Source organism: Medicago sativa, chromosome 7 (assembly GCF_051527215.1).
Source record: "Medicago sativa cultivar Bolivia chromosome 7, Bolivia_mono, whole genome shotgun sequence".
Lineage (NCBI taxonomy): Eukaryota > Viridiplantae > Streptophyta > Magnoliopsida > Fabales > Fabaceae > Medicago > Medicago sativa.
The window spans coordinates 95,342,326-95,355,084 of NC_140755.1; the positions used below are offsets into that span (position 1 = coordinate 95,342,326).

Consider the following 12,759-nt stretch of genomic DNA (forward strand, 5'->3'; position numbering starts at 1 on the left):
AAGCAACAAAATAATAAATCTAGAGTATTGTGATTGATGCTCAAAGCTTTGTTCTTAAATGAGAGAAATGCTTACATAGTTACAAACAAAAATAAAAAGTGGTTAGACACACATGAATAAAAAAAAATAAAAAAATGCTTTCTTATTTTGCTTCATTTATATTAGTGTACATGTCCATACATTCATTTATATTGTGTTCGAGTAAGACTTGAGTGAGGAAACAATAAGCTTAATTATAAGGGAAGAGATTAGATGAGGAACAATTAATTAGGAAAAATGGAAAAGAGTAAATCAGGAGGGAAAAGGCAAGAAATGGAAGATTCCCACTGATTAGGAAAATAGAGTAGGTATTGGTATATATACATCAGAGACGAACATTGAGCTTTTGTGTTGGTTAAAACATAATGGTTCTCACCTATTTGTGTCTTGGCCTCTTTTTTCCAGCTCTCTCAATTGGATACGTGAGTTAAGTTTGAGATTAGTTGATTTTTAGTTAGACTTAAGAATATGGCGGATAGATTTCATGTCAAAACATGACATCACTGAGTTTGGTGCCATTATAGATCATTACAAATATACTTTCTTGCAAATTTTGCCCCTTATTTGATTTCGTAAATAATTATGTGGCATTTTATTTATTTTAAATTAAAAAATACACAAGTGGCACTTGACTCAGCTAATTGAGTTGTCACCTAGGTGGTGATTTAGTCAAAGTTGAGATATTGTAAAAGGGGGTAAAATTAAGAGTCAAAATTGCTATTTTTTTAGGAGAATGTTAACCAGAGCCTCTGGGGCATTGGTTAAGCAACCAAAATTGGTAAGCTTTTTATAAAAAGGTAGTGTATTTATTACTTCATTTAAAGTAAAATGTTACATTTTCAAGACAAAATTTCTATTTAAAGATTGCTTAACTAGTGCCCCGAGGGCTCGGGGCACTAGTTAACAAGACCCTTTTTTTAATAGAGTCAAAATCGCAACTTCTTAAAAGTTAATAGGTAAAAAATGGATTTAATTCTACTTATTATACGTTGATGCATATCAATGTAGTGAAGTGAGATTCCATAGTTAAATTGACAATGATGATGAATATGAAAATTCTCTTACTACATAACAAACAATGGCTAACATAAAACAATGTTATTTATTTTGCACACTAGTATTTTTGTCACACACTACATAGTTTTCACACCTTTGTTTTAGAATAAAGTTTTAGAATAAAACAAGAAAGAAAAATCCAACATCTCAGCTCATCACTGTCCTGTCCTGAATCCTCTCCTCTCTCTGAAAAACAACGTGGTAAAAAAATAGTGCGCAACTACTGTCCTTTTCTTTCTACCTAAATAACAGAGTACGTAGAAAAACTTTAACTAAAGAATTGGAAACTACTACTACTTTGAAAAAAAAAAACTTCACGAACAAGCTCTCCCAAACCACCAAAGGAGGGACGAATGCTCATGCTGCAAGAATCTTGCATCTAGTTGAGAGTAGCTGCCCCCGCTAATTTTTTTATTTGGGTGTTAGCCTTTCAATAGTTTTATCAATTTTTATTAAAAATATGTTTATTGACCATATAATATTTTGTCGAAATTCGATGTCAGTTTTATTTATTTTTTGGTACAGAATGTCACTGAACAATATTAAAAACAAATTTTAATTATAGTGTATAATGACCATAAAACTTTTTGTTTGTCAAATTTTTGTTTTTTTTTTTCTTTTAAAAAAAAAAATACTCATCCATAATTATTTGGGGGGTGAGAGAGGCAAGTATAGGGTGTTAAAAGTATAATTCAATATAGACCGGGTTATTTAAAATGGGCCCGATGCGAAAACGGGTATATAGAAGGAGAGAACTGTAACCAAGAGCTTTTGATATTAGTTTTTAGGGTTTACATTTACAAAGAGCAACCACCACATCAACGAAGCAGCCATGGTTCTAAAGTAAGTTTTACATCTTCACTTTCTTCCATCATTTACACATTCAATTTTAGGGTTTATTGTTGATTTGTTTTCTCCATTTTGTTGCCGTAGGGTTTAGTTGATGAATCTAGATTTAGTTTTATTGTTTTTGAGAATTTGATTTAATGTCTAAAAATTTGTTTGGTATTTATTATTATTATCTAGAATGTGATTATTATTAGTTCTGAAATGATATTGTATTAAACATTTTCAAGTACCCATCATATTTTTGGTTGATTTAGATTAAAACTTGTTTGCAATTTTTGATGCTATTGAAAATTAGACATGTTTTTGGAACTGTTTCCTATTGTAATTTCAATTTTTAGTGAGTGGCTTTTGAAATCGGATAATGTTATTCTTTAAATTAGCCATTAGAAGTACATTAGATATGATGTGTAACTTTTAAGAATGTTGGAAATAATTAGCTATTAGAAGACCATTCACTGTTATTGCATTTTGATTGAACTAGTGGGTTGTGTTTTGAATTTATTGCACCCTTGTTTGGAAAAGTTAGTAATTGATGTTTCCATTTCAGAACTGAACTCTGTCGATTCAGTGGCTCAAAGATTTACCCAGGAAGAGGGATCAGATTTATTCGTAGTGATTCTCAGGTGAGATAAAAATGATTCATGTTGGATTTTGGATTGATGCATTTCTTTATTTGAATGAATATCAGTTTTGTCGTTGTTTTGATGTGTTCAATCTTAGTTTTATTGATATAAGGTTTGTTTTTTTTATTGTTTTTACAGGTTTTCCTCTTTGTGAACTCAAAATGTAAGAGGTATTTCCACAACAAGTTGAAGCCTTCAAAGCTCACATGGACTGCCATGTACAGAAAGCAGCACAAGAAGGTGATTGTTTAACTATTTAACTGATGCATGTAATATGTATTGAACAATAACAGTGTAAGCCTAAATTAAGCTTCTGAACATGTTGAAATGAAATATCCATCCATGAACCTAGTTACATTGTTGTGGTTACTTGTGTTGAATTTGACCTAATTCTATTAGATAGCCTTGTCCAGTAATTTTACTACTTACTGTATGCATGTTAATTGATATTATGCATCTGTCGTGCAGGACATTGCTCAAGAAGCGGTGAAGAAAAGGCGCCGTGCCACCAAGAAGCCATACTCCAGGTCCATTGTTGGTGCTACACTTGAAGTCATTCAGAAGAAAAGAACCGAGAAGCCCGAGGTTCGAGATGCTGCTAGGGAAGCTGCTCTTCGGTGTGTTTCCTTTCTATTATGCTGACTCTGGGACCTCTCTTTTTTTTTTTTTCTTTTTTCTTTTTTTCGGACATTCTGTTTTCTAACATGTTCGTTATGCTTATTCATTGAGAACTCTTTTTATGGACGCTGTTTTCTAACATGTTCATATTTTTTTAAATCAGCCATGTAATTTCATCACTGTTTTTTGGTTTTTTGTCTTATCTGTTCCTGTTTTTCCTGTTACACAATTATTGATGACAAATCTAATCATCCGAGTCAATCCTGCAGTGAAATCAAGGAGAGGATAAAGAAAACCAAGGATGAAAAGAAAGCCAAGAAAGCCGAGGTAGCATCTAAGGCACAAAAGTCAGGGAAGGGAAATGTTCAGAAGGGTGCTATGCCCAAGGGTCCTAAAATGGGCGGTGGTGGTGGGAAGCGTTAAGTTTTTCCATTTTTGGTTACCATTAAAATATAGTTTGTTTTCAAACTTCTGTACCGATATATTTTGTTTGCTTGATCAGCCTTTTATGTTACTGTTTTATCAAACTTATGTTTGGAGCTTCAGAGAGAACCCAGATATTAAATTGATTTTGCTAGTTGTTTTATGTTTATTTGCACTAATGATCTCTTACGAAGCTAGTTATTAATTGCATGTTTGATTATAAGTTTTACTGGTCAGTACTTGGCACTTGTTCGGTATACTCTTATATTCAACTCAGAATATATTGTTTTAAGAGATGACGTCTTAGTTCAGTAGTTCAACTTTCCTACTAATCCTGGTTCTTTCAAGTTCAGAATATGTTGTTTTAAGCCTGGATGTCTTAAAATCAATTTTTATTGAATGGATTGTTTAATAGCAAATCATGGTGTGCTTATATGACTAGTTAAGTTACAAGCTTCGTTCCCCAATGCCGAGTGTTTGTTAACTTAGGTTGAAAAAAGTTGTGCGGGAGTTAACCACGTTGGATGTTTTCAAGGAATGAACAATTTTGAAAGAGGAGAGAAATTTTTGTAAGTTACAACCTGGCATGGATAACAATGTTCTTGCCAAGTCCAACTAATGGATTACATTATCCTTCTTGTCTCCTAAGTTCGAAAACGCATTCAAAATGTTCGTACATGCTATAATATATCCCAACTTCTAAGTCAATATGCTGTGAATTTTAAAGGCAAACCATATAATTAAAAGCAAACCCTGCATTGGGGAACTCTGAATCATATAATTAAAAGCAAACCCTGCATTGGGGAACTCCGAAGAGCCCAATACCAATGGCTTCTCCCTCAGCGATTGAGGGATAACAAACGTTGAGATGAAAGGGAATATATGCTCAACTCAGAAGTGAAATATCATTATCTATTTAGAAGAGGAGGAACTACTTGGCCATACATGGGATTAAACTATGTAACATTACGGAGGATGTTCAAAATAGAGTGTTGCTAGCACTTCCCATGTTTGAATGATATAAAGGAGAATTGCTTTTGATAGTGATTCTGTTGGAACACTAGTTAATTCTAGTGAGAAAAATTGGAAAGAAAGAAAAACACTATGAGAAACTAGTGTGTGGGTATGTGACTTAAAAATGTCCCACATTGGAGAGTCACCCCAACTAGTAAGTGTTTATATAAGGGTGGGGTGACCTCCAAGGGTGTGCCCTTGGGGTACCCATTTTTGTGAACGGGTGAACGCTTACAAAATATATATATCACGCGCGACGACCGGCCGGGCCGGGCTTGGGCTTGGGCGTGGGTTAAAAAATTGATATATATATTCATTCCGACCCGATCCAGAAACTTCCGGATATTTACAATTAAGAAACAAAACGCGTTTGCTTAAGGATTAAGCAGACTTAATCCCCAAGTCACGCGGTTTTTTGTTACGAACTCTGCCTATAAAAGGAGAGCTCGCCCCACTCATTCTTCACACCAAAATCTCACAGTTGATGCTTCCTGTGCGATTTTAATAAATCGTTCTTCTTCTTCTACTCCTTTCTGTCCCATCGGTTTCGAATAGAGCGGTTACGTACCGTATCGAGTGGCTTCGATCGAACGATTGAACCATACTTTGAGGTGTAATTCTCGAGCGACTATATACTGTGTAGTATATACTCGTAACAGTGATCTGGGCTGTTTTATCCTGGAGACGGCGTGGTTGATAGTCTACCTTGCACAAACTAGGGTAGTGCCGCGAAACGTCTTAAAGAAAGCGACCTGGTCGTGACTCACCCAGTAATTTCGTTCGGTATAATTTTTAAATCGAAAAAGAACAGATTCTACTTGAAGTTGGAACTTGTAGCTTTTACCTTCTACAATTGATTTTAACCTTAAATTTATTGTTAAATCTACTTTTACTTAAACTCATCCAAACACAAACCACTTTACTTTACACTCAACTCATTTTTATCTAAAATAAATTGATTCTAGAAGTGTAGAATTGATTTTGACATGTTTGGTTGCTCTTGAGTAGAGTTGATTGTCTCAAGAATTGATTCTACTTGAAGCTACTTTTGAGTCTATAATTAATTTTAACATTCAAATTTGTTGTTCAACTCACTTTTACATTAATATATTCAAACATAAATCACTTTACCTTTCAATCACTTTCTGTCAGAATCAATTTTACTCAAAAAATAAGACTTGGAATCTCAAGGGGGTGTGCCAAAAATTGCAAATAGCCAAATACTCCTATCCACTTTAGTTTTAGATGACAACCGAAAGACATAGAGAATATACCTTAAAAGTGCATATCACTCTTACTCGAGAGCTAGTTGATACATCTCATTTCAAAGTGAATGGACAATGATATCTGATTTGGAATCTCAAAATTCTATCTAAGGTTAAAAATATTATTTGGCGTCTGTGCAAGAGATGCATCCCAACAAAGGTGCGACTTAGAGAGAAAGGTGTGAACTGCCCTTTAAACTATGTGTTATGTGGTGCCAACGAAGAGAATAATTTACATATTTTCTTGTAGTGTACTAGCAGTTCCAATCAAAGCCGGGAAAAGTTTAAAGACCTAAACCAACTATTGAGGTTTCTTACAATAGAAAAATTACACGGAGCTTTATGAAAATAATATAAAAGAAAATTAAGTTTTGTTGGAACCAAACCTTGGTCAAAAAGGATATGACGGCTCTGTTTGGTAACACCAAAAAAGAGCTTTTAGCTTTTAGCTCATAGCTTATAAGCTCGTCTGACAAAAAATAGCTCTGTTTGGTAACGCTTTTTACAACGAGCTTATAGCTTATTTCAGGAGCTTATAAGCTATTTTTCAGAAGCTACTTCAAGTAGCGTTTGAGCTTATAGCTTTTAGCTTCTCATATTTTCTTCCATTTTTACCCTTATAATTTTAGTTAAAACCCACTTTTACCCTTTATATATTAAAACACATTTATTACGTTTTCAATGTTCTGCCTCTATTTTTTCTTGTTCCTACGTTCCAGTTCCTCTATTTTTTTTGTTCCTACTTTTCCAGTTTCCTACGTTTTCAATCTTCTGCCTCTATTTTATACTTGAATTTTTTTTAAAGTATAAAAATGGAAATGGAATAAATTTAAAATAAAACTTCAACAAAAAAAATAATATTTTTTTGAAAGAGAAAAAATAATAATTTAATAATATATAAAATATATATTAAGAACACAATTTAATAATTTTATGAATTAAAAATGCCCTTTTATGTCATTTTACATTTATCAGCTAGTTGAACCTCTAATTTTACCAAACACTTTAATTAGTTTATCAGCTATCAGTCATCAGCTATAAGCTATCAGCTAGCTTATCAGCTAAAAGCTATCAGCTAGCTTATCAGCTATCCGCTATTTTTACCAAACAGAGCCGACATCTTCACCTTTACCAACTCGACGATGGTAACATTAATTATTAATTCTCGTATTATTTATATATGTATAACCAAATTAAACATTTTTTAAGTCTTTTTTAGCACAAAAGTTTTGTGGCCTAAAGTCCTAGCTTGGCACTTACGCTGATCCTGGTTACAATGTTTGGCAAATATGTTCCCTATTCCCTATCATGGAGGCAGCTGTAAATCATAATAAAGATGTATTAGGCATAGTATTTCAAATTCTTCAAAAATTAACAATTGATGGAAGCAACAAAATAATAAATCTAGAGTATTGTGATTGATGCTCAAAGCTTTGTTCTTAAATGAGAGAAATGCTTACATAGTTACAAACACAAATAAAAAGTGGTTAGGCGCACATACATAAATTAAAAAAATTAAAAGAAGAAATAATTGAATGGTTTAACTAAATTCTTTCTCGTTTATTTTGCTCCATTTATGTGAGTGTGCCCAAACATATTTCATTTATATTTATGTTCAAGTAAGACTTAAGTGAGCGCGAGTTATGCTTCAAGATTGAAAATATGTGCGACGGGTTAGAGGTGATGATGGTCTGGTTCAGTTGAGTATAGATGATTGATGAATTAAACCTTTAAGGTACCATGAAGTGTAATATTAATGCTTTCTTTTATCATCTTCAAAATAGAGTAGATATTGGTATATGTATTAGAGACGAACATGGAGCTTTTGTGTTGGTTAAAACATAATGGTTCTCCCCTATTTATGTCTTGGCCTCTTTTCAGCTCTCAATTGGATATGTGAGTTAAGTTTGGGACTAGTTGATTTCGATTTAGACTCTAAGAATTTGGTGGGTAATTTTCATATGTCAAAACATGATATCATTGAGTTTGGTGCAACTATAGATCATTACATACATACTTTCTCTCAAATTTTGCCCCTTATTTGATTTCATAAATGATTATGTGACATTTTTATTTATTTTAAATTAAAAAATACACACGTGACACTTGACTCAGCTCAATGGGTTGTCACATAGGTGTTGACTTAGTCAAAGTTGAGGTTTTGTAAAATGAGATAAAATTAAGAGTCAAAATTAGAAGTATTTTTTTTAGTAGATGACCAAAATCGCAACTTTTTAAAAGTTAATAGGTCAAAAGTGAATTTAATTCTGCTTATTATTCCTTGATGCATATCACTTTAGAGAAATGAGATTCCATAGTTAAACTGCCAATGATGATCAAAATGAAAATTCTCTTGCTACATAACAAACAATAGCTAACATAAAACAATGTTACTATTTATTTTGCACACTAGTATTTTTGTCACACTACATAGTTTTCACACCTTTGTTTTAGAATAAAACAAGAAAGAAAAATCCAACATTTCAGCTCATCACTGTCCTGTCCTGAATCCTCTGCTCTTTCTCTCTGAAACAACGTGGTAAAAAAAATAGTGTGCATTACAACTACCGTCCTTTTCTTTCTACCTAAAAGCAGAGTACGTAGAAAAACTTTAACTAAAGAATTGGAAACTACCACTACTTTAGTACTTAACTTTTACCCTTACTTGAATCACTACTGCATTATGACTCATAACTCATAACTACCATATCCCATATAGTTCTGAATGGATCTTAATGTCAGTCCTCAAACCATTAATACCTAACTACTAGTACACTAAAATTAACTGAGTCACTCACTGCTCATAGATTACTTAAAACTACTTTGACTTATAATGTAGATTAGGGATAATAATTAGGCAATACAGGCCAGTGACATTGATTAGGAGGCATTGAAACTGAGTTATTAAAATCTTCAACAATGAAAGTACTACTGTTGTTGTTGTTGTTGTTATTGTATCCCTGATCTGGAACAGCTTGTTGAATGCTACTATTTGTTGGTTTGTTAGAACAACGTAGACCTTCTGATGTGCTTTCTACTGTTTCTTCAACATATGTTTGTGTCCTAAAATTACCACCTGATTGCTCTTTTAGCTTTCCCTTCAACTTCATAACCTGTGTGTTCAGAGCACATTGATCAGCTACATAAATCAACCATTGTAGGGTAATACTAGGTTGAAGAACACCATGTCCATAATTAATTTTTTTATACAGTTAATCCCCGAAATAGAAAAAAGCACATAATTCTTTATATTTTTAAATACAACAAAGTGTAAAACATATATATAATGTAGAATATGTGTAAGGAAAAATAAAATAAGAAAAATAGTAATTTTTGTAAGGAAAATATTAATTAATTACACAATATATTTTTCACTCTCATGTATAATTGCATTTGTATGACATAATAATAATAATAATAATAATAATAATAATAATAATAATAATAATAATAATAATAATAATAATAATAATAATAATAATAATAATAATAATAATAATAATAATAATAATAATACAACTCTAACAAATGGTATTGATTATAAGAAGTGATATGTTGTTTGTGTGTGTGTGTATATTTATTTTTTTACTTTTTTTGGCAAAAATCAACACAAAAGAAAGATGAACATTATCCTCAAACTTGAAATGTAATAGGTCTCTAAGCTTCTAAAGGCAAAGCATAACATATACATAGTTCAAACAAAAAATCAGACTTACGCCTATTAGGAAAAAAGTTGAATTTTTGATAGAAATTAGAGACAAAAAACTAATCTTCAATTTAGATACAAATTTTATGTTTTTTTTTTTTTGGTCTCTAATATTTATTGATAATTCAACTTCTTTTTATAGGCTTAAAAATCACATAATGCAAGAGGTACATGGAGGGAGAGATACATGAACAAATACGTGAGATTATAGTTACATAATAAAAAATAGATGTTATATATCTCATTTCATTCAAATTCATCCTAGCCTATACAAAAAATCCAAAGATAATTAGGTACCTCTTCTTGGAGTTTCTGTTTTTCCTTGGAGACAACATCAAATTCTTGTTTGAGAACATCATACAAGTGTTCAAGTTGCTTAGCCTTCCACCTTGTACGCCTATTTTGGAACCAAACAGCAATTTGGCGAGGTTGGAGCCCTAGCTCTCTTGAAAGCTTCATCTTCCTTTCAGGGTCTAACTTTATTTCTTCTTGGAAACTCTTCTCCAGTGAATCAATCTGGTTACTTGTTAATCTCTTCTTCTTCTCTCTGTAATTGTTTCCATCAATGTTCATTTCATCCATAGCTGGAAGTAACCTTTGTTGTGTCTCACCCAATGACGGTTGACTCATTTCCATTCCTAATTTTCCAGCATACACCAATGACAATAAATTTGAATAAATATATATCACATCACCATCATATTCATACCATTTCTCTGCCTTCATTTCTTTGTACACCCTATCATACAATTTTTTTTTCTTTTTCTAATTTTCTTTTTACACTTTTTCATCACATCATCACCATATGCATCTCATAAATTGTTTGTCTTTCTTTTTGTTTTGTTTTTATCTAATGTTATCTATAAAGATTAAATAACACAAAAGTGTATATACATAAGTGAGTGTCTAATTAAGGTTGCCAAAATTGAGTAGTTTTCAAATATATATGTTTTGCCTTCTATATGAATTGAAAAGCAAAAAAAAAAGAAAAAAAAGAGGGGAAATAACTTGGGATTCAAGTCAATAAATTCATGTGCAATATTCTAGAGAGAGAGAGAGAAGGTGACTCAAGATTTGTAAACTAAAATGAGTAAAAATAGCTAAAAAAACATTGGAGTATAAAGAGGTCAGTGTTTTTTTTACCTGAATAAGGGGTGTTGTTATAGTTGTAGAAGAAGCTTAAGGAAGACTCGGTATGAGGAACAAAGGGTCTTGTGCTCTCATTCCAATCCATTTTAGGCTTTCACTTTTTTCTTCCCTTCAATTCCTTACCCTAAATATGTCTCTTTTATGGGCTTTTCACTCGGTTAGGATGGACCACCTACTCAGAGTGAGGAAAGAAGATTAGAGTGGTGCAGTCAATACTATATAGTGAGGCGTGGCACTGTGTTTCTGACTATGAGTGATTACTGATTATGAGAGATGAAATGTTAATTAGGTCCTCAGTAGATCACGGGGATCATCCTAATGGACTCATAACAATTAACCGTTGTACACCATATCTTGATTCAAAATATTAAATTAGACTAATTCTAGCTACATTATCTTTTGAACACTCTCTTTCATCTTTAATACTCATTTTTTTATTGATTTAAATTATTGTGGATCTATATTTTGAAAATCAAATCTACATAAAATGATGGGATATACATTGATTTCATCAAATAAAAGAGTAAATATTAAAAAGAGTATTGAAAAATGAGTGTGGCTAATATTCTTCATTAAATTATTGAGCATGCAAGTCATCAAATATTTTACTCCCTCCGTCTCTAAATAATTGTCGTTTAAGGTTTATGCACGATTATTAAGGAAATGATTAAGAGCCCGTTTGTAATAACTTTTTTAAGAAAAAAATCACTTATTTTAAAAAAAGGATAATGTTAACCGGTGCCCCCGGGGCATTGGTTAAGAAAGCAAATGTAGTAAGTATTGCATTGGAACATGTGTTGTCAACTACTCAAAAGTATAAAAAGTGTTATTTTCATTTTAAAATTTCCTTTTTTAGGTTCCTTAACCAGTGCCCCGGGGGCATCGGTTAACATGACCCTTAAAAAAATAATTACTTTTAAGAGTATTGTATCCGTTTGTTACAGATTTTTAAAAAAATCGGAATCTAAAAATAATCTAAAAACAACTTCAAATGAGAAGCTGTTAGGAGCAGCTTAAAATAAAATAATTTTTTTTTAGAGGAGAGAGAAAATATTATTTAAAAGATTGAACTAATTTTGTAACAAAAAATCTCTTTTATATAGTTGTATCCAAACAAACTAGATTATTTGTTTAAAATTGGTATCATTTACTAAAACACCCTTATTAATTGTAGTTAGTGGAGTAGTTAAGTTGGATGAAATTCAATAAATAAGGGTATAATAATGGAAAAATAATAATAAATGTTGCATTGGTATTTTAAAGTGACAATTATTTTGAGAAAAAGAAAAAGTGGTAAAAAGACAATTATTATGAGACGGAGGGAGTACTTCAACATCTATATTTTCATTCAATAATTTAAATCACACTTGATACTACTCTCTCCGTTTCAAAATGAGTGTCGTTTTAGGTGTTTACACACATATTAAGAAATGCAATGATTAAAAGAAAGAGAATGATTATTTTACCAAATTATCCTTATTAACTATTGGTTAGTTTTAAAAGTAATACTTTGAAATTAGTGTGCAGAGTATTAATTGGAGGGTACAATTGGAAAGAAAAAGTTATTATTGCATTGGAAACTGAAAGTGACATTCATTTTGAAACAATTTTTTTTGGCTAAAGCGACACTTATTTTGAAACGGATGAAGTATATATACTAACACTATGGTCCTCTATCTCTCTTTTCAAAACATTTATTACTTCTATCTAGTTGTTTTCAAAACAGATATTTTCCAAAAATAACATTAATACCATTTACGACTTTCTCATCCTTTCATTTCATCTATAAATCCAATATTTTAGTATTTTAAAGGGAAATGCTATCTTATGTCCTTACGACATATGTTAAGGTAATTATTAATGAAAATTATGTATTGTAAATTGTGCCAATTTATTTCTCAAACTTATTTTTTTTTGTTGGTCTTGTTAACGAGTGCCCCCGGGGCACTCTTAAAGCATTCTAAATTAATAAATTATTCCTTCAAAAAGTCAAAAAGTTCAATTTTCAATGCATTAA

General features: G+C 31.6%; 2 protein-coding genes across 2 annotated transcripts; one reads left to right on the plus strand and one right to left on the minus strand.

Annotated features, from left to right (window-relative positions):
- The first annotated feature begins 1,868 nt into the window (after positions 1 to 1,868).
- Positions 1,869 to 3,771, plus strand: LOC146910649 (large ribosomal subunit protein eL24-like). The gene is made up of 5 exons (XM_085731086.1): positions 1,869 to 1,938; positions 2,492 to 2,567; positions 2,706 to 2,807; positions 3,036 to 3,184; positions 3,455 to 3,771. The coding sequence occupies exons 1-5, from the start codon at positions 1,928 to 1,930 to the stop codon at positions 3,606 to 3,608; spliced, it is 492 nt and encodes a 163-aa protein (XP_085587212.1). The 5' UTR covers positions 1,869 to 1,927; the 3' UTR covers positions 3,609 to 3,771.
- Positions 3,772 to 8,262: 4,491 nt separating this feature from the next.
- On the minus strand, positions 8,263 to 10,932 carry LOC146910650 (putative homeobox-leucine zipper protein ATHB-51). Its single transcript, XM_085727246.1, has 3 exons — positions 10,737 to 10,932; positions 9,891 to 10,231; positions 8,263 to 9,000 (listed from the first exon to the last, which is right to left on the minus strand). Exons 1-3 carry the CDS (start codon positions 10,825 to 10,827, stop codon positions 8,728 to 8,730), a joined length of 705 nt encoding a protein of 234 aa, XP_085583372.1. The 5' UTR covers positions 10,828 to 10,932; the 3' UTR covers positions 8,263 to 8,727.
- Between the last annotated feature and the right edge of the window lie 1,827 nt (positions 10,933 to 12,759).